A 26556-nucleotide genomic window follows, 5' to 3' on the forward strand; every position below is an offset into this window, starting at 1 on the left:
CTTGGTCATTGGTTTCTCGGTTTCCTTAAGCTATATCCAAAATGTCCGAAAAAGACGCTCTTTATGTTGAAATTATTGTTTAATTGTGTTATCTATGTCGACAATATGAAGTAAAATCACCGTCATTGTTTGGACTGTTTTTTCTGATAACTTGACTGAACATAATATGTCATCATTGTCTGAAGACATGGCGAAAAATGAAATAATGTGAAGAACAGGTAAATTATGTGCCTTTAATGTACAGTCCATTTCAATAATAGGGGTATCAGTGTATTAACTGTAGGAGTCCAATCGAGTGGAACATTCTATTTGAATTATAGGGGTACTCAGCATTTACCTGTAGGTGTCTAGTATGTTAACAAAAGGATTCCTCTGTACAACCAGCAGTCCAATATTACCACAAAGAGGGGCTATATTTTAAGTATGTTATAAGCCTCTACGAGTCCAATATGTTGGTAGAAAGAACACTTGTCGGCCTAACGGCCCCAAGTGTTCTTTCTACGAACATATTGGACTCGTAGAGGCTTATAACTATACATGTCACTGTGGACTCGTAGATTGCTGTGTTGTTTGTAAATTTTAGCAAAATATGCAAAAACTGTACAATTTTTCGTTGCCAGTCAACAGGGTTCAGTACATAGTGGGAGCGCTGGTTTGACCGGATTCGACTTTAAATAGATATACACATCGAGTCCTTTACACATGCAAAAATCACTAGCTTAAACACGATCTTTAACCTTTAAAACACCAAAAAATGCACCGTGTCGTTTTTTTTTCTACCACAAAACACTATGAAGTAAGTGATCTGTTCTTGAAAGTAAGCCCGTTATTGAAAATAAGTCCATATAATATTTTACTAGAGAAAAAACCACGTCTATTTTAAACAGATTTGATGGTGTATGTATCAATCTGTGCAAGTCATATCCGTAGATGATCAATAACTGGAAAGCCCTAAGCGATCTGACGCCTGTCGCTTCAAAGTCTGTTTATCAACCTTACCTGTATACAAAACAGGGAAATTGTCAAACATGACGAAATACTTAGGCATGGACCCCATTCCGTCACCAGCTTCAGAATTTGTGAATTTATCTTCACAATAAAGCTGGACATCTGACGTTAACAGTTCTGCTCCTTCTTCTGTGACGTAACAAACGCAAACTTCCTCATATAAACGTACATCCGGTACCGCCACTGTCGCCACACGACTAATCCCTTCCATTTGTTTCACCACGTCATCTATGACTCCAGGCAGTATTTTTCGTCCTCCGCGAGAGATGTTTTCCTTTACTCTCCCACGAACAATAAGATCACCTGACGCAGAAATCAACCCAATGTCTTCCATTTTAAACCAACCAGGTATTTCCTTTGTGAAAGCATCCCGCGTCTTTTCCGCGTCATGGAAATAGCGCTTCATCAAAAAGGTACTCCTGACCTGAACCGTCCCTTCTTCGCCGATTGGCACTACGCACCCATCTTCGTCAACTACCCTGATTTCTACTCCTGGATGAGGTTTTCCCACATTACCGGTTGCTAGGTTATCATCGGAAGTAGATAGAGCTGATACTCCTATTGTTTCTGTTGATCCGTATCCTATCCTCAAACTTTTGCAGAATCTGCCGATTGCCCTGGCGCAAAACGTATCTATAACTTGCCCGGTAGTCGTTATTGTATCTAAGCGATATCCATCATCTACGATGTTGTCCTTTATCGTTATAAGATCGTACAAGGAAAATGGCATCAGTAAAGCAATATCAACATGTTCCTCTGCTATGATTTTCCAAATTATTTTCATCTCATTTCTGATAGTACCAAGGGCTGAATCTGTGAAAACACGCGTACATCCCAAAGCCGTCGCGATTGCAAGCGATCCACCACTATACCCAAACGGACGGTTATTAAACGATGTCTTTCGTTTCACCGCCATATCGAATATTGGTCCGACAGCAGCAGTAAACGCAAAATGACTATGGACGACCATTTTGGGTTTGCCAGTGCTACCAGAAGTGGTAAATATTACAGCGTCATCTTCGGGACAAACGTCTGGTAGAATCAGGTCATAATTTCCGGAAGTTTGAATGTCGTTTAAAAGCGTATCGGTGACATTTGCAGAGTCTGGCTTCCTCAGAAATATCAACTTTTGCCTCTTATGATTAGTTTCATCTGTGGCTATAAGACTTCGTATCAGCGGCAGGAAAGCGTCACTAACGCCAAGATCAGCGAAAACCACTTTACATTTAGCTTTTTCTAAAACGTCTTTGCAATCGCTACCGTTTTGGACATCGATATTGAGATGAAGGACGACCGCCCCGGCCAATAGAATGCCGCATTCTGCTACAATTCTTGCCAGAGTATTGGGACCAAACAAGCCGATCTTGTCCTGTCGTTGTACCCCAGACTTAACGAGGTACTGCGCAACGCAACGGCCCTGTTCATACAGGTCGCCGAAGGTTATACTCTGGCGATCTCCGTGTTCGTTGCGGTAGATGAATGCCTCTGTATGAGGAAATTTCTCTGCATTTCTTTTGATGACGTCATTCAATGTAATATATTTGTTTGGTGCTAATGAATTACAGTGCAAATAACTCCACTTACTCATTTTGCCTACAACACACGAAAGGTCGAATTATAATGAAGCTCAAGCCGATCGTAGTTAATTTTGCATATTAAAATAGAACACACATCAAACATCAAAATAAATTATAAAAAGAACAAAATGTTAGCCTTATGTTTTTATTTCTAGTATAAATATTTACATTGCCCTCCATAAGTTATACGTGCATTTTTATATTTATGCTTTAAGTACACAAATAACTATATATCATGTATCAATGTATTTATCTTCTCAAACTCATAATTGTTTTGCGAGTCATCTTAATGATAAATTGTCTAGAAATTTTAACATATGTGACAGAACTTTTGGAGGGCAGCGTATACAGGAAATTAACGAATATTAACAAAACTTTTATGTAAGATTATTTGAATCGTTATTTATACTGTAATAATGAAACTAACCTGCTGTTTTTTCTATAGATCAAACTTGTTGTTGAAGTTACGGTATTATCTCCCATCTGAACTCTGGGTATGTAGAATTCCTGAAACAATGACATCTCACATCGGGCGGTAACGTAGGTCGTTTTAACAGCTTATTGTTATATATACATGTTCCGGATAGAGGAAGTATTGATATTGTGGCCGTACTGATGATTAATAGATAGGATCCTGGTTGTGAATACGTATGTGATAGTAATGAAGCGGTATAGAAAAATCTCACTAACATTGTTGAAACCTCGGGGGTGTTGGTTGGTTATTATAGTAACGTCCTATTAACAGCCAGGGTCATGCAAAGACGGCCTCCCATGTATGAGGTGTGTAGTGTGTGTGAAATGCGAGGTGCGTGTTTTGGGAGGCTAATGTATGATTGTGGACCTCGGGGAATTTTTGTGGGTACATGCTTAATATTTTCAGATATATTCAATTTTAAACATTTCAACTTTTCATCCATGATATAATATATATATAAATCGACATGCAAATGGATAATTAACAAAACTTACAAGTAATATTTCCAGAATGTAGAATGTATATTTTGTACTTGCATATAACAGAGATATCTTCCCTTGCATGTAGGTATTAATGGTGACGTCATACTTTGCGCTCACAAAATAATGACGTAATAATCGATACCTAACCGCAAGGGCGAAAACTCTGTAATATGCTTAGACGGAATATGAATCGAAATGCAAATGAATAATTTATTAAACATACAAGTGATTAGTTGGTTGGTTGATCAGGCTAATAGTTTTGTAAAAAGTCAACGCCATTTAAGGTACGTGGATGTATCTTTGTTATATTACCAACTATCAAAAATGTTCTTTCACTGGTGTTTTCAGAAGCGAGCATAAATGATCAGTCATGATAATTTGTTGAATTACATTCGTTTGTTACATTTACTATACAGACCAAAAAAGGTTAAGGATGCTCGACCGCTGACAAACGGTATTATCTTTTCTCTATCAAAGACAGGAGCAGACGATTTAGTATGTTTCTTCGGTTACAAAAGTTACTTACTTTACACCATTACCGCCATTGAAAAGTTTGAGATTCTAATATATTTTCAAGATAAAAATACTAAAAATAATAATTAATTGCATCCCCTAAAAATTCCGTTGCACAATGTCCTATGTGGAATGAAGTACTGATTGCGCATGCACAAAAGACAAAATAAATTATTTCATATTATTTTTTGATTTATTAAACATATATATACAAGATTAAACACCGATTACAGTTCAAATGATAAGTGTCGTTTATGGTCCGTCGGCGGTGGAGTATCTTTTAAGTGAAATATATAGTAAGATAATTGAAGTCCAAAATGTGACCATATGATGTCACTTATGTTGACGTCGACACATCAACTTATCAAAACACGGACCGCACACTACATACACGCTGCACGCTACACACCACATACTGTACATGAGGCCATCCTTACATGAACCGAACCCAACGTCGCCTCATCATCATCATAATGGCTGTTCCATCTTATTATTGTTATCAACAGCTTTAGCAGAACCGCCAATAGCTAGAAATAATGTTAATATAAGTATTGAACTGTCTTATATAAACTCCAAATGGTACTGAGCGCATTATGTAAATTTTTTTCAACGGCCGAGATAAGGTGAACCTTGTTTAATTGTAATATCAATCTCACAGATGAAGGATGAATTAGAGGATGCTTTATCTTTGCAGTCAAACCACTTAAAATCGAAATCGATACCGAGGAATATAAAATCCTCGTTATCAAAATTGTTTGGTTCCGTGTCCTGCCAGTTGAAATATGTCATCGGTGTGCCATCGTCAAATCTAAATGTTCCTTCAGTGGTTTGATCCGAGCCTTGGATACAAACGGAATGATGGCACGTCACATCACCTGCAATAATAAAACAAATACGATGTTAAAACTCGAGATTATTTGTAAAGTAAATAGTTCTGCGATGTGTATTTGCATCGAGATTAGTATTATATTGTTTGATGCCCGTATGCGCTCATTATAAAGGGAGTGGGACGACTTGTTTTCCCGTGCATTCAAAATGTGACCGGCGTGTTAGTCCGGTGTCATCGGGTTAGGGTTTGGGCATGCTTAAGTGAGATAGCGATATAAAAAGGCCGCTATATATGCTAATTCAAGGATATACAACGACAGTATCCGACAGTCGCCCAAAATATAAAGGCATTCACACACCACATCACACTGCACAGATGGGAAGCCGCCCTGAAACAACTCTTGCTATGAATAGGATGTTAATATAATAAACAAAATTGACTATTACTGGATCAAAATGGTTCAGGGAAAGAAATAAGATTTAAATAACTTTTCACTGTGGTACGAGAAAAAAAATTATAAGTATTGTTTCAAATTTGCTCCAACACAGCACCTTGCAGGACACCGTATGTCAAGCCGATTTCCACTACATTATTACTTACCATTTAACACAATGTGTTCTTCAAGGTGATGTTTTTTACCATACTTATCTTAAAGATGTTACACCGCCGACAAATGATAACAAGATCAGATTTTTTTTTGTCTTCGGCGGCATGCTTCAGCACTATAAAAAGGGCAAGTGTTCCTCTATACAAGAAGACACAACTTGAATATACCGCAGTCTCCCAAAACACGCACCTCGCACTACATACACGCAACACACCGCACGCATGGGAGACCGTCCTTACATTACCATAGCTGTTAATAGGGCGTTAATAAGTCAAACAAACAAACGAAGATACCAAAAGCAATAATTCAAATATATGTATTTTGTGTTATTTAGGTATAAATAAGCTAAATGATAAATAGTATTTATGCTCTGTCGACGGTGGACCATCTTTAAATAATCTTTGAAGTCCAAGCTCAAAAATAAGTTTCTGGCCAATGTTCATAAATCTATGCAGAATCAATGATACAGAGCAATTTAAAGGATTCATCATAGTTCAGCCATATCGGAACCCAAACTGGAATACAGGAATTTAGCAGCAATATTAGGTTTTAAATGTATACCTAGGAAAGCAGCAATATGGTCTTGTATATCCTGAGATGAAATCCGTAGAAGTTTACCGCCTTCTGACGCACACGTGTTGCTAAAGTCGACGGCATTTCTTTCCCCACCAATATGGAGTTTGTAGCATAAATTTAACTCTCTGCTCTCTATATAGCCGTTGCTGTATGGGCAGGCACCTAAACAATAAGAATATCAGTTATAATACTAAAGGAAAGATATTCAAAACAGAAACCAAAATCCAATTTGAAATATAAACTAAAATGTTTTATAAGATATAACGTCTTAAGTATATCAACTATGGATGGCGCCTGCTTAGAGTCCAGCATACAGGGAGTAGGACGCTATGGATGGCGCCTGCTTATAGTCCATTATACAGGGAGTAGGACGCTATGGATGGCGCCTGCTTAGAGTCCAGCATACAGGGAGTAGGACGCTATGGATGGCGCCTGCTTAGAGTCCAGCATACAGGGAGTAGGACGCTATGGATGGCGCCTGCTTAGAGTCCAGCATACAGGGAGTAGGACGCTATGGATGGCGCCTGCTTAGAGTCCAGCATACAGGGAGTAGGACGCTATGGATGGCGCCTGCTTAGAGTCCAGCAGGGAGTAGGACGACAGGTTTGCCTGTTGTCAGTGTAATGGGACCGGGTGGGGTGTGTTGCTTGGTGTCTTCGGCGGCATACCTCAGTGATATAGCACTATAAAAAGGGCAACAGTTCCACTATACAAGACACAACACGAACATACCGCAGTCTCCAAAAACAAGCACCTCGCATTTCACACTGCATACATGGGAGGCCGTCCTTACATGACCATGGTTGTTAATAGGACGTTAAAATAATCAATCAAACAAACTGTTAATAGGACGTTAAAATAATCAAATAAACAAACATTCTGGGTTGGTTTGGTGGGAGGTCACTGAAGAAGTCATCAGTTTTCAGGGTGTTTTTTTGCATTCGTGGAGATATCACTATCGTTTAATGCATGATCAACATAAATGTTATGCACTACATTTCTCAAAAGATGTATATTCGAATCACTTGCGTTTTGATTCTCACACCATACGTTGTTTGAAATCTTGGGTCTAATATTACCGCCCAGGTAGGGTGTAAGACTGCTGCCGCTATTGGATGATCTTAAAAGAAAGAGTCTAAATATAGGATCTTATCTTTTCTTTCTTCCTAATTTCCTTTCTTCTTCCTTACGTCTCCCTTGACCCCACCTCAATTTTGGCCCTTGGTTGAGGGCTCTATTCTATGGAGCCCCACTAAAGTCTAAAAAAAGTGTTAGATCCTGTTCCTGGTTAGCGCTCAACATAAAGGGATTGGGACGATTGGTTCGCCAAATGTCTGTAATTTGACCGGGTGGGATGTGTTGCTTGGTGTCTTCGGCGGCAATAATTGCACTATACACGAATATACAAAACAAAACACACACCCTCACTTCATACACACATATATAGTTGGCCGTCCTTACAATACACTGGCTGTTAAATTTACACGAAGCATTCACGTAATTACGTAATGCTTGATGTCTTCGGCGGCATGTTTCGGTGAAGGAACACTATAAAAAGGGCAACAGTTCCACTTTACAAGACGACACAACACAAATATAACGCAGTTTCTCAAAACCCACACCTGCACTTTATACACGCGACACACCACATACAAAGAAGGCCGTCATTGCATGACCCTGGCAGGACGTTATTTTAATCAAATAAACAAATAATGTTACTACAATAATGTATGGTTCTTCATTCATGCAATGAGTGATTCTTGACTCAATTAAAGGTTTGAGGGCAGTACCAGGTTTAGAACTAATCAGTGAGTTGATTTAGTGTTTCAAAGCAAGAGTTACTGGTATAGTTAATCTACCACTTCAGACTGGACAATTCTAGTGACTTTTTCAAAAGGTTATTTCAAAATTTCAAAAAGATATCGCACTTCTCTGACAAAAACTTTCGTTCATACAATGTAAGTTTCAATTTGCACTCAATCTCGTTTAGCTTTACCTCTGGTTCATTCAGAACCGATTTTATCATAATATATTATGAATTCCACCTAATAGCATTTGTTGCCGCCTGAAACAACATGTTTTCGGTTTCTAGAATATCAGAGGCAAGGATTGATTTTCTTACAAAAGATGCAATGTTAATGGTAACAGTTTCAGGTGGGGACTGCAGTGTTTAGACTATCTTTTACAACAAGCTGAAAATTACGTGCATAACATGTGGAATGGGATGGCAAACATTAAGACAAAACATCATCACAAATGACTTCAACGTTTGACAAATCATCATCTTCGCTCTCACTATATATAGTCAACACCTCTGCAATGTCATTCTATGACTTTGCTTCAAATCCTGGTAAAGAAAATGCTTTTACCATATTGCATCATTGTCACTTGATACACATACATTTTTAGAACCGAAATAAGAAACATACTAATGCGAATGCTTCTTCATACTCATTACGAATATCGCCAGAGATATGTCACCTCTGACACGCTTACAACATATCATTACAGACTTCAATGTCAAATCAAGGATATAATATCCTGTGATGCAAAGGAATCCCTTCATTTGTCTGCTGGACCACAAATCAATTGTTAAACACACATTCTCTGCGTGTTTTAGGTGTTCAGCAAGGTTATTTTTTATTTCAGCACTTTTTATTCATGTAGTAGCTTGGATGATAACACTGCCCTGCACGTAGGGCGTTAGAATTGTACCTGCTGCCCCTATCGTAAAAGGCGACTAAATTTAGGATCTTATTTTTTCTCTTCTTCCCAACTGAATTTATCTTTCCTAATGCCTCTCTTGGCACCGCATCACTTTTGGCATGGAGTTGAGACAGACCAAAGTCTATAAAAGTGGTAGTTTCTGCTCCTGCTTAGCGCTCAGCAAACAGGGAGTAGGACGACTGGTTCGCCCGTTGTCAGTATAATGTGACCGGGTGGGGTGTGTTGCTTGGTGTCTTCGACGGCATACTGCAATGATATAGCACTATAAAAAGGGCAACAGTTCCACTATACAAGAAGACACAACACGAATATACCGCAGTCTCCCAAAACATGCACCTCGCACAACATACACGCAACACACCACATACATGGGAGGCCATCCTTACAAGACCGTTAATGGCTAACATGGCTGTTAATAGGACGTTAAAATAATCAAACAAACTTAATGAGTTTTTCTGATGATGGTTGGCTATTCAAATCGCTACTCGTCCATGGTTCGTCCGTTAACAATTCTTGTTACCGGTTTTTCTCAGAAAGTGCTGAAAATTTTATATATAAGTTTCCTTATGGCTTTAGTTGTGCATAATGCATTTTGGGACTGATCGGTCAAGAAGATGGTTTATTACCATTATTTCTCAGCAAGTACTGAAAGGATCTTTTTCAAATTTCAAATGTAGGCTCTCCTTCACTCAGTAAGAAAAATAAAAGTAAGAAAAAATATTTAAAATCAACATATATAGTTATAATCACGAAAATTTGTAGAAACATTTTTTGGATTACAGATTTGAATGTTGTAATCAAAGATCCAGAATCAGCAATTACGATTAACGATATGTATTAGGTACACATAGCACGAGGTCTATTTTTGTAGTTGAATACATCGATGTAAACGTTATAAAAACAATAGGAATAATCAGCACTGATGCCACAATTTTTTTAATTTCTTCGCAGTACGAAAGGACATTTTGTTTGTATATTGTATGAATCTAGTGGATTTTCTCAACAGTTTTCAAACAAAATTTTATTGTACCTGCTGCCTCTTATTGCATGATCGTAAAAGGCGATTAAATGTATGGTCTTATAAATAGCTGTTCTCCCAAACTAACTATTTTCCTAACGTCTCCCCGGACACCACCTCTGTTGATCGCTGGTTCCTATGAGGAAGGCTCTAGGTTCTGTCCCCTGGCCAAGACACACTAATGTCTATAAAGTGGTAGGTTTTGCTCCTGCTTACATGACCCTGACTGTTTATAGGACTTTAATTAATCAAACATATTTCATAACCCAAATGACATAACCAATAGTGGCATTAATACAAATGTACATACAATCTGATTAAAATACAGATCCTTATGATTGGCCCTGCAGGTAGGGCGTTAGAATTGTACCTGCTGCCCCTATTGCATGATCGTAAAAGGCGACTAAATTTAGGATCTTATCTTTTCTATTCTTCCTAACTGACTTTATCCTTCCTAATGCCTCCCTTGGCACCGCCTCACTTTTGGCCTTGAGTTGAGCGTTCGCCCCTGTGAGGAAGGCTCTGGGTTCTGTCCCCTGGCCGAGACACACCTAAGTCTGTAAAGTGGTAGTTTCTGCTCCTGCTTAGCGCTCAGCCAAAAGGGAGTGGGACGACTGGTTCGCCCGTTGTCAGTATAATGTGACCGGGTGGGGTGTGTTGCTTGGTGTCTTCGGCGGCATGCTTCAGTGATATAGCACTATAAAAAGGGCAAAAGTTCCACTATACAAGAAGACACAACATGAATATACCGCAGTCTCCTGAAACACGCACCTCGCACAACATACACGCAACACATCGCATACATGGGAGGCCGTCCTTACATGACCATAGCTTTTAATAGGACGTTAATTAATCAAACAAACAAATCACTACGTTGGATAAGAGGATCTGAGAACATCCCATTAGGGGTCACGTCAAGATGACCTTTTGAAATGACCAATCAAATTGGCACTGCCGGAAAATTGACTGGGGACGAAATTGTTTCAAAAAGCTGTCCAAATTATGTTCATGTATGTAGCCATCTAGCCCCGAAGTGCACAACAAAGCTAATTGTATATGTATACTGGGGCGAAAAGACGTTTTCAATTGATGTTGTAAGGTGTAGAAACTGCATTTGCTCTGAAGTACACGTGGTATAAAGGTCATCTGGACGTGACCCCTAATGGGATATTGTCAGGTCCTCTATTGAACGGAGTGGTTATAAGGATCGGTGTTTTAATCAGATTGTAATACATATGTTTTCAGACTACTTTTAAACGTACGATTCCATCGATTATCCAAGGGGTTTGTTTTTTCCTCAATTAATACGTCGATCCTATGAGGAAGGCTCTAGGTTCTGTCCCCTGGCCAAGACACACTAATGTCTATAAAGTGGTAGGTTTTGCTCCTGCTTACATGACCCTGACTGTTTATAGGACTTTAATTAATCAAACATATTTCATAATGCAAATGACATAACCAATAGTGGCATTAATACATACTTGAAATTAAATTTCAGACTACTTTTAAACGTACGATTCCATTGATTATCCAAGGGGTTGTTTTTTACTTAAACAAATCTCTATTCTAACGTCACGATAAGATTTAGTATGAAATAAAAACAAATATTATTGACCTGTGTTATATAATATATCGTCCGGATGGCAAGTATGGTAAATATCATTAAAATGATAAAATAAGAAAGCATAAGGTTGACATAGGCCAAGTACTCTATCTTTACACATTGAAGAAATAACATTAACAATGCTATTATTTGCACTTGAAAGATACCTCAAAAGGTTTTTTGCGTGCAAACCTATACGGCATTAATACTTGTCAATGTCTTATCGATTTGAAGGTTTGTCAGAAATTAAAATATTTAATACAGATGTGAAGGAGAACACTGGGTGTCTGTTTACATTTAATCAATTAATTTAGTGTTGATTAATATCAATGTCACCGGTTAAAGATAAACGTATATGTATACAAAGATGTATATTTTTATTTTTGATATCTTCTCACAAACAATTGAAATATGACAGTTATAATTTATAATATTTTCGATGTACGCAAATACAAAAAAAACATATTATATTACAACAGCTTTTATTAGTGACCATAGTTTTAAATTGACAATACTTTTATTTATACAAAAAACAGCCAATCGATCCACAACGAAAAACAAACATAACTTACATGTATAGGTTGGGTCTAAAACAAACCTTATCAGGCGAGGTTAAACTTGTGTCAAGTGAGACGAAGCCGAGCCTGATTGATATTTCTTTTAAGATCAAATATTTTTCCGTATAATGTCACTAACAAACATTTGTTATCAATTCATACTGTCGAAAGCAGGCTCCCACCATGCAAAATACCTCAGAACTTTTATCCCATTGAATGACTCGAAATAAGTTGTCATTTCCTCCATTTTCGTTCAATAATAATTCTTGCCGATTTTGCTGTCTTTGAAAATAATCATCTGGTTTATCATCCACATGTCATCCCAAGGAAGTGTGTTGCTACTTCATTATTTTTCTAAATAGCTGTACAATGTAAATCATGAATATATAAAATGTAATTCTTTTCCCATGCAACATATGTATGTACTATTTTTACAATTTTGGCATGCATTTTATGATTTAATTGTTTAGTGAATTTATTCTGTTGATGAAATCATCGTATTCTTAAAGGAAATAAATAGGATAATGATAGAAAACACATTTGAAAGGTAAATATGATACACTGTACATTTAGGAATCTGTCTTAAACGACCATTCAAGGGAAATTGAAAAGTGGTCTCTTAATAGAGTAGCCCATGTTAAGGAGGATATATAGTTTGATGTTTTAGCTCGCCAATTCGAAGAATAGGGGGAGCTAATGTTGTCACCCCAGCGTCGGCGTCAGCGTTGGCGTCCCATTTCACGTTAAAGTTTTTGAGCAAGTTTCTATTTTGTCTATTGTTTAAGCTTAAGTCATCATAAATGTTTATGATTTTATTTTCCTAATGTGTATGGATGCTGAACGTGATAATACAACCAATTTGGGGCCCTTTATGGGGTTTTTGAATCTGTTAAGTTGTCATATTTCCATGTTTAAATCGTAAATACTTGAACATCAACTTCTTCTTGTAAAATATGAGTTGTCCTTCACTGTTCATGAATAAAGTATCAATCAGTGTATCATAAACATTTATAAAATATTTTAAAATAAATATAAATGTTTTTTAACAAATAAAAAAAAATCAGTAATTTATTCATATTATGTGGTTCTCAGTGAGTTTTAAAGCAAAGAATATATTTTGTGTGGTAATAAGGTCATATGTATAGCATTATTTCATTTATTGTAAATATTTATTTTCTATTTATTTTAACTGTTGTGTAATATTTTGTTTATTTAATTATTCCTGGTTTTAAAAAAGTGTGTTTTCAGAACATGCTACACAATAAATGGGAATTTGTACTGCATGATTCTTAGGGGTTTTTTTATTGTAAAATCCGGATTTTTTTTTTATACATATATCCGGTTCTGTCTATTACTATGACCCATTCAAGATGGCAGCCTAAACAAACGCTGCATGTGTTGTCTGTTCGACTGCTTTCATATTTCATTTTCATGTAAGTAAAGTATTGTCAGTCACTACTAGTATTTGTTTTAAATAATGTTTATCATGTTGTATCAAACAGTTTATTATTTAACCGTAATATCCTTTCACATTGATGGAGACGGCCTTTGAACCTGACCCATAATCTTCTAAGGGCCCCAGGTCTGACGGTAATAAAGGTGTGAAAAGTTCAGTCAGATACAATTGCCCCAGTGTGACATTACTTATACAGGGCTTCAGTTACAGACTAATTGTTTCACACCTCTTTTGTTTACATTAACAAGCTATAGACTTAATTGCTCTGACCAAGCTGTGTTAAAACCGGCGACCGGATGATAGACGTTTTGGAAAGATCGAAATGACATTCGTTTTCTGGTCGCTGTATGGAGATTTTTCGCGACCACGGGAAGGAAACTTTGTGGTCGCTGGTCGCGTTAGAGAGATGATCGTTTAATAGAGTTAAAATATATAGTGAAAATGCTTGGGGGGATTGAAGTGGTCGTTTAGAGCAGAGGGTCGCTTAATACAGATGGTCGTTAGTACAGATTCGACAGTAATAATTATCCAGAATCAGGCTAGAATCTAACATTCCTATTGGTTAACATGATATCAAGTGATATCCAAGATATAGTCGATAAGCCAACTTTTTAGAAAATATTTTTGGTGCACTCAAACTTGAAGTGGGTAAACCCCCCTTTGTTAATAATTGACATGGCCGAAAATAACACCAAAAATTTCGATATTTTCTATCCTAGTCAAACTTTTATTTGTTACATTTTGTCTAGAAATTTGTGTTCATAATATGTAATTATTTATACTCTTCCGCATATAATACTGTGTGACGACGGAACGTTTTGGACTAAAAAGGGAACCCTGTCTTTCACCTCTTCAGGGTTATTTAATTTGGCCATAGCACAGGCCCCTGGGACCTTTTGAAATTTTTAAACGTATTTCAAGAAATTGCATTAATGTTGCTATATAAAGCATTCATTTTTAATAAAATTGGTTCGAGGGCAAATTTCCAGCAGGGATCTGTTTAAGGTCCAAGTTCATTTTTGTTTTATTAAGTTATAGATCATATTGTTACTAGTGATATTAAACTATTTTCAGGTCATTTTGGTGCCCTGTAGATGTGCAACTTTTATAGACAAGGAACCAAGCTTAAGATGGCCGCAACGACACGCAATTGGTCAAAATTGAACAAAAAGGAACATGGTTGATAACACAAAATCTAATGCAAGTATAGACATTGTTGTGCCTAATATATTAACTTTAAATGATGTGACTTTTCAAAAAGCATTTTTCTTCTGCGAAATAAAATTTGTTTACGGGTAAAACAATGTCACATCATCATTCAGGGAAGGTCACTCTTGTCAAATTAGGCTCTGTGGTGATTAGGGGAACTTCATATGACGGCACCCATAAAAATAACTTTTGCTATAAATCTGTTACACTGTAATTAATGTTAACCTCTAGTCTTAGATAAAACCAAAGCTCGGACCTTTACAGTGCTGATATATACGCAGTTTTCTTTGTTTGCCGAAACGCGGTTTCATCCGCGGTGACACACGAGCCACTAACCTAATAAGCATAGCAGTTTCTTTTAAAGAATGTCTAATACATTAGAATACGATTCATAAAATTTAAGTCTGTTGGTTATCATCCGGACTTTGAGGGCCAAATATTTTGCATTTCAAACATATCTTAAATTCGGTAAGTAACGTCCTATTAACAGCCATGGCCATCAAACGACGTGCCAGTTTTGTTGGTGGAGGAAAGCCGAAGTACCCGGGGAAAACACCGACTAGTGGTCAGTAACTGGCAAGTTCCCCACGAGATTCGTACTCGAAACCTACAGTGTACAGGTGGGGGACATTTGGTGATATGTCAGGACACCTTTGGCCACCACTCGGCCATCGCGACTCCTATACGTATACAGAATATACATCATATTAACATAAAAACTGTTAAATTAATGTAATGGGACAACTTAAAGGAAACAAATCATTACCTGTATAAAGGTTGTAAAACTTCCATCCTGGGTTTGGTAAGAGTTTAGTAGTATCCACGAATCCGTTCCTGTAAAGATGACACTGTCCAGACTGGACGAAGATGGACATACAGCGGACATTCTGTCCACAGAGCATCAGACAAAGATACGTGGACACGTTCCCGGGTACCACCAGGTCAGGGTAATCCTGGGGGTGCACTCCACCTATACCGTTAGTTGAAAATCCGTAGAACGATCTGTTACAACCAGCAACAAGAATGATTTGGTATAAAAAGTGACATATCTGTACGACAAACAACATCTTTTAACCTCTGTCTTTGTTTTCTATTACTGAATATAGTTTTCAAAATGTTTCAAGTTACGAACGCAGTTCTGGTCCAAGAAATAGCACTATTGCGCTGATGTCATATGCTTGTTATAAGCGAAGGTAAATAATTTCTTGTATATTGTGTCTTCTGGTAATGTTGTGCTAAGTACCATTCAAACTGAGACTGCAGTTACAAAATGTAAGTCGGTAAAATATCAATTATCGTGTCCCATCAAGCAACAACGTAACTGTGCCGTTATTGGTCAAGACCATGTCACATGACGTCCTGGGCACTGTTCATAAAATATTATTCTTTTCTCTATTTGGTCGATAAGACCCTGTATTAGTTCGTTGCAAGGAAATTCTACGGATGGTTTGGGTTCGTGAAGTATTCGAAAGACATCAGACAGCATTATCCGTCGGTTCACGTTATTTAGTTCACATGATGATGCAAATGACGCAATTAGAATAAAAACATATTCGTTATTTCTCCTGGTCAGGTAGCATGTGTATCTCACATCTTGGTATCGTTTGGTGTCTGCTCCTGCTTAGCACCCAGTATACGGGGGTTGGGAATCGAGCGGCTGGTTTACCCATTGTCAGTATACATTAAACACATAAAATTGATATGTAGCGTTTTATTTCCTCTTGTCCAAATTACTGTCTATTCACAAGACCAAAAGGATTGTGCTTCTTAAACAAACACGAGATTATCTCGGTAAGGGAGCAAACTGCAACTCAATAAGATGGCGAGAAAAGGGCAAGAGCTAGACTGAAAACTCTACCACGTAACATAAAACACTCTTTAATTTCCGCACTCACTAACTCCGTCCTTCACTCTCATTCACTAACTAAACTCACTCCCTTCCTCCCGCCCTAGCCATCCCACTTTTATCCACACTCAATACCTTCCGTCCTCACTTTCACTTACTCCCCAAACCCTCCCTCCCTGACTCTCAATAACTCACCCATACTCTCACTCCCACTCTCTCATCCTCTCACTTCCTCACTCTCACCCTTGCCGACATTCTACAATTGGGGCTATTCCAAAGGAACAATTACTACTGAACGGTGTATCTTATTAGAGAATACCTACTAAAATAGGACCTTCTAATATAGGGACACAACTATCAGAGTCGAAGTTTACAAACGTAAATGTAAGTGTAATATTAGTGCACTGTAACACTATACGGTTGTATGAGGGGAACCTACGGGAAGGCCAATCAGGGATTAGGGAGCTTTGATTACACATTGGTACATTGTGCACCTGTGTTTGCTTAAAGGGTATAACTTCATATTGAAATTTTATTATATGAATGGAATCATAGATCTTTCCTTAGGTGGATATGTTCAATAGCTCTATATTTATTTCTTGATCACTCGTAAATTTAGCCATTAAGATTGAACATAGGTTTTCATTTTCTGAGAATTTATAAATCAATTTGATATTTCAATTTTGCGTGAAATAAGGAAGTTTTATCTATATTCATTCAATTATCTGTAAATAGATGGTAGATAACTCTTAGTTCTTACTTTTATAATACTTATTTGACCGGGTGGGGTGTGTTGCTTGGTGTCTTCGACGGCATGCTTCAGTGATATAGCACTATAAAAAGGGCAACAGTTCCACTATACAAGAAGACACAACATGAATATACCGCAGTCTCCCAAAACATGCACCTCGCACAACATACACGCAAAACATCGCATACATGTGAGGGCCGTCCTTACCTGACCATAGCTGTTCATATGACGTTAATTAATCAAACAAACAAACAATAGCAACAACTTTGATTAAAACAGTTTAAGAACGAAAAGCAACAGAATGGGGCCACCAGTGAGTACTTTTCAGTATTAGGGGTTTGCTCGATATAACTACATCAGTTTGTCATTGCCCATCGTAAGGAGCACAAGGAGCATTGCCATGTGTAGAGATAAAAACTTTGATTCTGCAAAATACTGCATCAGGTTGTTTTTAGGAAGTATGTACAGTACGTAGGAAACAATTGGATTATTATCAAGCTCTGTTCAGCGATTGCTAGAAAAATAAGTAAATGAAAAAAGAAATTGTCGGAAAATTTAAATGTAAGTTAATTTTATTTGAAATTAATTCCATCTGTGCTTTCAATAGATAAAATACATATATGATAATACCAAGGCATCATTTGTTGATATAAATGTTCATATGGAGTTCAAATGTTAACTTGCAATACCAAGTTGCTATCATATAATAATCAATTGAAAGAATAATTAATGAAGCTTGTTGATGTACATTTAAATAAATGTAATTTTCTTATAGCGGTGTATTTTTAAAAATCTGGCAGCATTGGTTAGTTGGTCTATTGGTTAATTTAATCATTAGAACAAGGTGAGTAATGATTATATCCCCTCTCTTACAGCATTCGTTACTATGGTCGAGTGCTGTTTATGGTTTTATGGTTTTATTAGTTTAACGTCCTATTAACAGCCAGAGTCATGTAAGGACGTGTCAGGTACATATCCAGCCCCTTTAAAAAATTCATGATCATGTAATTATCCTGACTGGCCATGAATGAGGGTTCCAGCCCCTTTTGTGGTCAAGTAATCCTGTTTGGCCATGATAGGGGGTTATTGTGAAGTCAATGGTGGTAGCAAGATATTTATTGCCTGGCCACACTCTTCTTTTTTGAGAGGTTGGAAGCATGCAGCAATGGCGGAATCGCTTGATTATCACTTCGCTCGGGTGTAATAAATCCCTTATTACTCGAAAGCCATGCAATAACTTTTACTTATAGACTTCCAATTATACCCGTGTCATATATGTAACAATATACGTGTACTGGTCAATTCGTCACGGGTTCTCTGTTATGAATCGAAGTCCGGTAAGAACTATTATCCATAATTCGCTTAAATTCAATGGGACATTGAACTAGATTTTAAATGACCACGGTGTGTTATTTGGATAAATGTCTAGGCATTGGGTGCTACCTAAATACAGGTAGATATTCATGGTTCAAATGGTGTTGTTTGATTTATATAATAAGTTTTAAGTGTTATTCCCAAATGTCGTAAAAACATCTATTCTTAACGAGTCCACACGCTTACGACATCATCATAATCTAGATCGTATAGTGCTGAGTCAAAATAAAATTATCTCTATATCTCTCTCGTTAAAAGGACACATCACACAGAGTTTGAAATGTCACAAAATGTGGCAAAACCTTCGGCAGGCATCGGGCTTTACCACATTTTATGACTCCTCGGGTGGAATACCCCTATCCTCCATGTAACGACAAGAGTGTTGTCTTTGGCTGGGCTGGTTAATTTCATAACCGTAGCATTTGGTGGTGGCGACTTCTTGAATCTTTTGTCGAAGGGTTAGACAATAGATGATCTTCCATTCGCTGCTTATCAAGTGTGCATACTTCGGTTCCATGTCAAAAACTAATGATATTGGTTAAAAAGGATTTGTTTAAATAAACCCGCGAAATAAGATTAAAAGCGAGAGGATTCATACATGGCTTTATTGACATGTTCCGATAAAGTATGCAAATAATTCACTGTGAAACATTAAAAACAAACCCTTTGATGGTTGGTTTTCTAAGGTGGATTCGCACTCGCATAGGATCCACGTGGTAAAGGTTGTTGTTTTAAGGATTTAGACCCTGTTTAAACTAGTGATTTTTCGTATGTCTATATATCACTTCTTCTGTGTACTTGAACATAAGCTCGTCTTAAGCCTTAAATAGGAACATTGAGTCACAATGAGTTGTTATTAAAGATTGACTCGATACAGTTTGGTTTTAGATACACTTTGTAATAAAATGGCTTTGACTTTAAATGGATTCGTGGTTAAAAAGTTTCTGGTTTCGGGTGCGTTCGATACAATAACAATAATAATGAACTAGTTTATTAAAGTGTCACGCATTGATCAACATAAAAATGATTATACAATATAAAATATACACAATACAATGATTTAACGCCCAGCCGGTATGGTTGACTTATGAGACACTTGAAAGGTAAAAAAAATCACTGATGTTATATTAAAAGTTATTACCTAAAAGTTAATATCTCGAACATGCAATCATTGCCTAAAAATTACATATAATTACACAAATATCGGTGGCCAAGTACCGCCCCACAAACAGGGGAGGACTGAAAAAAATAGCCACTGATCAAATTATTAATGTTAATTAATTTAGCGTGACCTGTATTGTGTATAGGTTGGTCCCTTGTGACCAACATTAGATTACGCTATTTATAGTATTGTCATACGGTTTATGACAGGTTCCTATTCGGACATTTGTGATGTAATCTATTTGTTTTAATCTACTCGAACATACTTAATATTCTATGTTTAGAAGTAAAATACAAAGCTTCATTTTGAATATAATGGCCGTTTCCTTATTGTGATATATAGCTTTAACGTATTTACCGGTGTTTCTTTCAGCTAATCCTTCTTAGCAGTTCTCAATACCGGTAACTCTTGCGTCAGTTAATTAGCGACTACTGTATATCACGTTTAGACTAAGCGCTGTTTACATGTTTGTTACTGTATATTTTGTATATTATCATTTTTTATTACTTGTATATTCACTTTAGGCCTATAGGTTTGGAAGTGTAGAGTTGGATATTTCTCCGCTCCACACCCGACTCTAATAAATCAGTATTTATAGAAAATTATATCTTTGGATTATCCTTTTCACAGACTACATAAGAGCTGTTTCCCCAAACACTAGTTGTAGCTCTGTGAAAGTAAAGTCAAGAAAAGTATGTATACAATTATATATTATGGGATTCCAACCGTGTGGACAAAAACAATTGTCAAATTTTCGAGGTGATCTGCCTCTTAATCAAGACACACAATACGAACACGATTACATAATAGAATACGAACAGTAATACGGGACAAAGAAAGAAGATACACGGTTGGAATTACTTTCATGTCCCATATTTACCATTTGAAGTTATTCGTATCCTACAGACTTACGTTTGATAGGATCCCGTATCATCGGGAAAATCCCGTTGATATTACTTCTTTGACCCTTATAATTATATATTAGATATGCTGCGATATGCCACCACATTCATTGGCTGATACACTCTCACGTTGAGGGCGATATTTAGCATATAGACTCCCATGTTTTCATTTTTAGAAAGCATATTGACTCGATGTTTCCATTTTTAGAAACACAGAGTCAATATTCCCTATTGTGACGTCAATCCCAATTCGATATTGCGTTTATCGAAGCCATTCTCCATGCATTTCATTTAAAATAATTATCATATCTAATATAAAAATAAGAGGAGCTATGTTTTAGCCCATGTGGTGTTATATTGCCCTTGTACGCCCTCGGTCATTATCTATTCTACTCGGGTAATATAACACCATATGGACCTTAACAAATGTCCATAAAATATTAATTTCCACAAGCTGAGGCTACACTGTTGTACGAATACATAAAAGAGTGAAATTTCAATTACGACCGCTATAATTGTTGAATTTTCACATGGTCAATGTGAAGTAAAGGGAGGTTATGACACCACACATAATTGATTTTAACTTACACGTAGTTGTAAATAGAGGACTCGGTCAGCTCTTAATCCGGTTGACCTACAAACATAATTCAATGGACATACATTAACATTTAAAACTGAAAATTCCGCGAAACCAAACTTTTTAGATGTGGCGGGAGGGGCTGGTAAAATATAGCAGGACTATATACTGTATACTTTCCTGTGGTTTTGGGTATATTTCCCGCGGTTTGGGAGGAGTGGGAGGGGGAATGACCCCAACCTTTTTTTTACTACTGACAAATATGTACATGTACATCCAATGTATTTACCATCAGGAAATTCTCAAATATGTCCATTTCATATGGATTGTATGAAATGTGTCTAGATGTTTAACAACACGGTATATCGTTGGTCAAGTGTATGATAGACAGAATACACATGTAAAATAAAAACATGCGTAAATGTCATTTTGTTCAAAACCGTAGCCACAAACGTGCTCCTTTTCACATACGTTGTTCCATCATTCCTGTGAATCGCTATTCCATAAAGGTTTGTAAAGGAATTTGCGGTTTTAATATACGAGATGTCCTTTGATTTAACAAGTTCCTCCTCGGTCCATAAGAGTCAAACGTGTTATTTCACTACTTCTCTTAGTTTCGGCTATGAAAATGGCGGCCATCTTGAAAATAACAGAAGAAATAAGTTTTCAATAGGTCCCAGCATCCGTAATCATAACTTCCTTCGATTAACGTGTGTTTTATATGAAAGCCAATGCCACAAGATCCGCGCTTGACTGAATGGTGTAGATATTGCAAAAATATACTGCGAAAAAAAACAATATATCCTTCAACATCGATTTCCTGTCTTTTATCCCCCAAAAAAATTCCAAGTTGTGCGCGGATATTGTAATTACTTTCCTTTCCACTGACCATGCATACGCGTATATTAATGTGTGTGTTGGGTATATACCAGTTTACTATCCGAACCACAAACGGCCACTACTGCCTATTGGGGAAATGGTCGTTAATCTGCTAGCCCCATTGTCGGACAATCGTTTAGTCAGACAATAAGACTAGTAAGGCCTCGACATGTCTCAAATGAAGTTAGGTACGCTGCGCATTGTAACGGACAATAGTTGCCCTGACCATTGAAGAGTAAAGATCAAAATTGGAACTACTGCTACGTATATTTGGTTTCCTGAACAGGTATGAAAAATTTAATTTCTTTCTGAAAATGTCTGCAGTATTTTTAGTCGTTTTCTAAGGGTAAAATGTAATATACATCTATACTAAGAGATGATTTTAAACTTTATGTGAAAAATTTATTTAAATATGTTGTTAGTGATAACGATTCAGAAATAGGTCAAGTTTCCTTGTGTGAATCATTGTGTATTATTGTTCTGAATGTACCGAATAATTCAGATTTATCTAATCATTTGTGTACAATGTTGAGCATAGTTTGTGCCGTTCGTGACTTAAAATACATATGGCGAACCTTTGTCACACATAGCGACTAATATAATCATAAACCGGAAACTAAATACCTACAGAAACATATATTAGAAAGATTAGCAACAACCTCTGTATCTGTTTTACTTACGGGTTTTTAGATATACTCTTAAATACTGGAGAATAACTTTGATATCTTACAAAAGTAATTTCAGATAGTATGTGTACGAGTTTGGAAAGATATTTTTTTTAAACTTATATAACAATAAGACAAAATGCACTTCAGGTTTTTAATGTCTTATTTTTGCAACACCAGGGAAAATTTGCCATTTTTATGCTTTAAAAAATCATTTAAAATCATATTAATCGAAACAATTGTTCACATCAAACCATGATATAATGTTCGTATCAATAATTACAATGTATGACCTACGTTTCAATTGTTGAGCGTTCGCCCCTGTGAGGAAGGCTCTGGGTTCTGTCCCCAGGCCGAGACACACCAAAGTCTATAAAAGTGGTAGTTTCTGCTCCTGCTTAGCGCTCAGCAAACAGGGAGTGGGACGACTGGTTCGCCCGTTGTCAGTATAATGTGACCGGGTGGGGTGTGTTGCTTAGTGTCTTCAGTGATATAGCACTATAAAAAGGACAACAGTTCCACTATACAAGAAGACACATGAATATACCGAAGTCTCCTAAAACACGCACCACCCACAACATACCGCATACATGGGAGGCCGTCCTTACATGACCATATCTGTTAATTAGATGTTAATTAATCAAACACACACTATAAAAAGGGCAACAGTTCCAGTATACAAAAAGACACAACATGAACATACCGCAGTCTCCCAAAACACGCACCTCGCACAACATACGCGCAATACACCGTATACATGGGAGACCGTCCTTACATGACCATAGCTGTTAATTGGGCGTTAATTAATCAAACAAACAAACAAAATGTTATTTGATATGACCTTTCCCTAATCCTTTTACTATGCATAAATAATTGCGAAAAATAACAGGTTTTTTCTTGCTTCTGAATTAATTATTTTTCAAGCATTGCATACATCTTATAATTTGAAGTGTCATATTACCTACATTCCACGAGGATGCATTGGTGTGCCCTATTCACATGTGACATGTACATCTCCTTTCCTGTATTTTATTTGTGTCAAATGATTACATTAATGTAATGACCATCAATGGTCATAAATATTATTTTAGTTGGCTACTCACATGCTAAGTTTCGTGCTTTTATTTAAACATACTGCGTCTTAATGCGTTCTCTTAATTCCGCAATATTAACTTTTTCCCCAATTGCTGTAGATTTAAAGCTAATTTTGGCAAACTTGGCTACTAATATGCCAACATTTAGCCTGTTAATTCACTACTTCTCTTATATATGAAAACGGCGGACATATTGAAAATACCGGAAGTAGGTATGTTGCTTCAATGACTTCCGGCTTTAAACATTACTTTGGTAGTCTTGGCTACTACCATGCCCAGTTTCATGATTTTATTGAGACGTGCAGCGTATTACTTCGTTAATAATTACTTATTATAGTTTTTCCTATGAAAACGGCGACCATCTTGAAAAAAACGGAAGTAGGTACAATTTTCAATTGCTTTGTTTTGGAAGATTCATGCTTATATATATCAACCAGTGCATGATTTTCCCCTCTACCGCTAGTCTGGCATCATTGTATACGCAATACAAAATGTTAAGTCACAAGTATATACATATACATGATGTCCAGTAAAATGTCTAGAAATGAATTCTCATGTCCACGACACTCATAACACATTTAGGACTTAATATATGTACCGTATTTGTTCAATATAGAATATGGTTTGTGTAAAGTAAAATCATAACTAAAGCTAATTTCTTTTTTTATTTTTCAGCGACAATATGATGGAACCACTACAAATGCGTATCACATCACTCGTGTGTTTTGTCTTTGGATTGGTAATTTACTTCAATATGACACATAAAAACATAACACCAAAGGAAACTCATGTTGAGGAATCGTACATAACACCAAGACAACCAAAACCAAAGGAAGTTTATGCTGAAGAATCGTACGAACCGCTACAATCAATGGACCATTATCCCAACACATTTCCGGTGCGGCATTGTGGGAGTAATCAAACCTATGTTGATTTCGGAAGTGGAGATATTCTAACAGACGAACAGAAAGCAAATGTGGAGAAATGTTTTTCGTCATACATGGATGTAATACAGGATTCATATGACGCAGAACTAATAGATAGAAATATTCGTTATACTTCCCATTCATATCTTACTCAGCAAAGTGTGGTAATCGAGGCGGGCGGACATCGTGGAATTGATACAGGCGAAATCAACTCACGATTCCGTCCCGGGTACTATTATGTACTAGAACCAGTTCCTTCATTTTATAACTTACTTGTGCAAAAATTTAACGAATCTAAAAACGTAGTAGTGTTTAACTTTGGAATCGATTCAAGTGATGGGACGTTTCATATACAAGAGTCTAGTAATGATGCCGTTTCAATATTCGCCCCTCGTAACGAAACCGGAGAGAAAATATACATAGTTGACACTACAAAATTCTTCGAAAAAATATCAGTACGAAGTCGCGACGTTGATCTGATAACAATGGACTGTGAAGGGTGTGAATATGCTGTATTAGACCGTCTTCTTACCACAGACTATATACGTCACTTCCGGAACATTCAATTCCAGCCGCACAGAATCGACAGAATATGTTTTCCGCTACGGCGTTATTGCTGGTATCAAGAATTGTTAAGAAAAACACATAAATTAAGTTTTCAGTTCAAGTTTTTGTGGGAAAATTGGAAACAATTGTAAAGCAAGCATTATCATTTCATAAAAAAGGCTTGCGAAATGTTGTCAATTTCGATATCATATCATTCAGAGTTACGTAGAGGATTACAATAATCCAATTATAACATATGCAAATATTTATTTTTATCAATAAAAGAAAATATTGTCTTACCAGAAATGTTTTCCTATATTCTACATTTAATTAATATATAATAATTTCAATTTAAATTACTATAAATTAAGAAAAAAAAGTGTCATTATATAATTACTCAAAATTACAGAGAGATTCGGATTAGACAAGTCCGGTTGTGTGAAGTTATACTGTACAAAATGTCAAATCGCCCCAAAATATAATAAGGGAGATTAAAAAAAGGATGGCGATGATGTCTTACATCCGGGTGCTCAAAGGTTACATTAAGATTACAGTCGCTTGCGATGTTTGTTTATGTTTTATCACGGTAAATGATACGTCACTCCGATAAATATTGGGTGTTTTTTTATTTCAAAAAGTGCAAGTAGAACATCTAACAATTAAATACTAGATAGGTATGCATATGGTACATGTAATGATCATTTTTGAATTTCCACTTTCGGAAACAATATTTCAGAAAAATACGTTCGCAATACATAATGTACAACCCATGAATACATAGACGATCTTACATGAGTGGCTATGTGATATGAAATTTATCAAACGATTTCAATAATTTGATATGCCACGAGCCTTTAGGCGAGTGGCATATTAAATTATATAACGAAGGCAACAAAATAGAACAGGTAATTTAGTCCTTTGATGTCCATGTAAAGAGCCGTAGTTGACTGTGGCTTTGAAGTTGGGCGTCGCTCTCTCTGTAGTCTTCAAAGGAAATTTTTGCAAGATGATATTGACCTAAATATCAGCTTGAATTTGCCAAATGAATCTACATGGTCAAATATAATTGTGGCGGTTTTGTATCCCCACTTAGGGCATAAGAATGCTTGATATAATCAATAATCAGCTGATGCCATGTAAAATAATGAGATTGATTTCCCTAATTATTGAATGTGGTCTCGGGTGAATCGAGCTCAG

At 36.7% G+C, this 26556-nt stretch overlaps 2 protein-coding genes across 2 annotated transcripts; one reads left to right on the forward strand and one right to left on the reverse strand.

Annotated features, from left to right (window-relative positions):
• Positions 1-219: 219 nt before the first annotated feature.
• On the reverse strand, positions 220-3178 carry LOC138310592 (medium-chain acyl-CoA ligase ACSF2, mitochondrial-like). Its single transcript, XM_069251860.1, has 2 exons — positions 3013-3178; positions 220-2601 (listed from the first exon to the last, which is right to left on the reverse strand). The coding sequence occupies exon 2, from the start codon at positions 2594-2596 to the stop codon at positions 935-937; it is 1662 nt and encodes a 553-aa protein (XP_069107961.1). The 5' UTR covers positions 2597-2601; positions 3013-3178; the 3' UTR covers positions 220-934.
• A 19151-nt stretch (positions 3179-22329) lies between these two features.
• LOC138310585 (uncharacterized) lies at positions 22330-25658 on the forward strand. The gene is made up of 2 exons (XM_069251854.1): positions 22330-22414; positions 24563-25658. Exon 2 carries the CDS (start codon positions 24570-24572, stop codon positions 25509-25511), a length of 942 nt encoding a protein of 313 aa, XP_069107955.1. The 5' UTR covers positions 22330-22414; positions 24563-24569; the 3' UTR covers positions 25512-25658.
• The last annotated feature ends 898 nt before the right edge of the window (positions 25659-26556 follow it).

This window comes from Argopecten irradians, chromosome 16 (genome assembly GCF_041381155.1).
Source record: "Argopecten irradians isolate NY chromosome 16, Ai_NY, whole genome shotgun sequence".
In the NCBI taxonomy this organism is placed as follows: domain Eukaryota; kingdom Metazoa; phylum Mollusca; class Bivalvia; order Pectinida; family Pectinidae; genus Argopecten; species Argopecten irradians.

Bases quoted from the DNA above. Each gene is read 5' to 3' on its own strand.
- LOC138310592 (XM_069251860.1), bottom strand. From the start codon at position 2,596: ATGAGTAAGTGGAGTTATTTGCACTGTAATTCATTAGCACCAAACAAA.
- LOC138310585 (XM_069251854.1), top strand. From the start codon at position 24,570: ATGATGGAACCACTACAAATGCGTATCACATCACTCGTGTGTTTTGTC.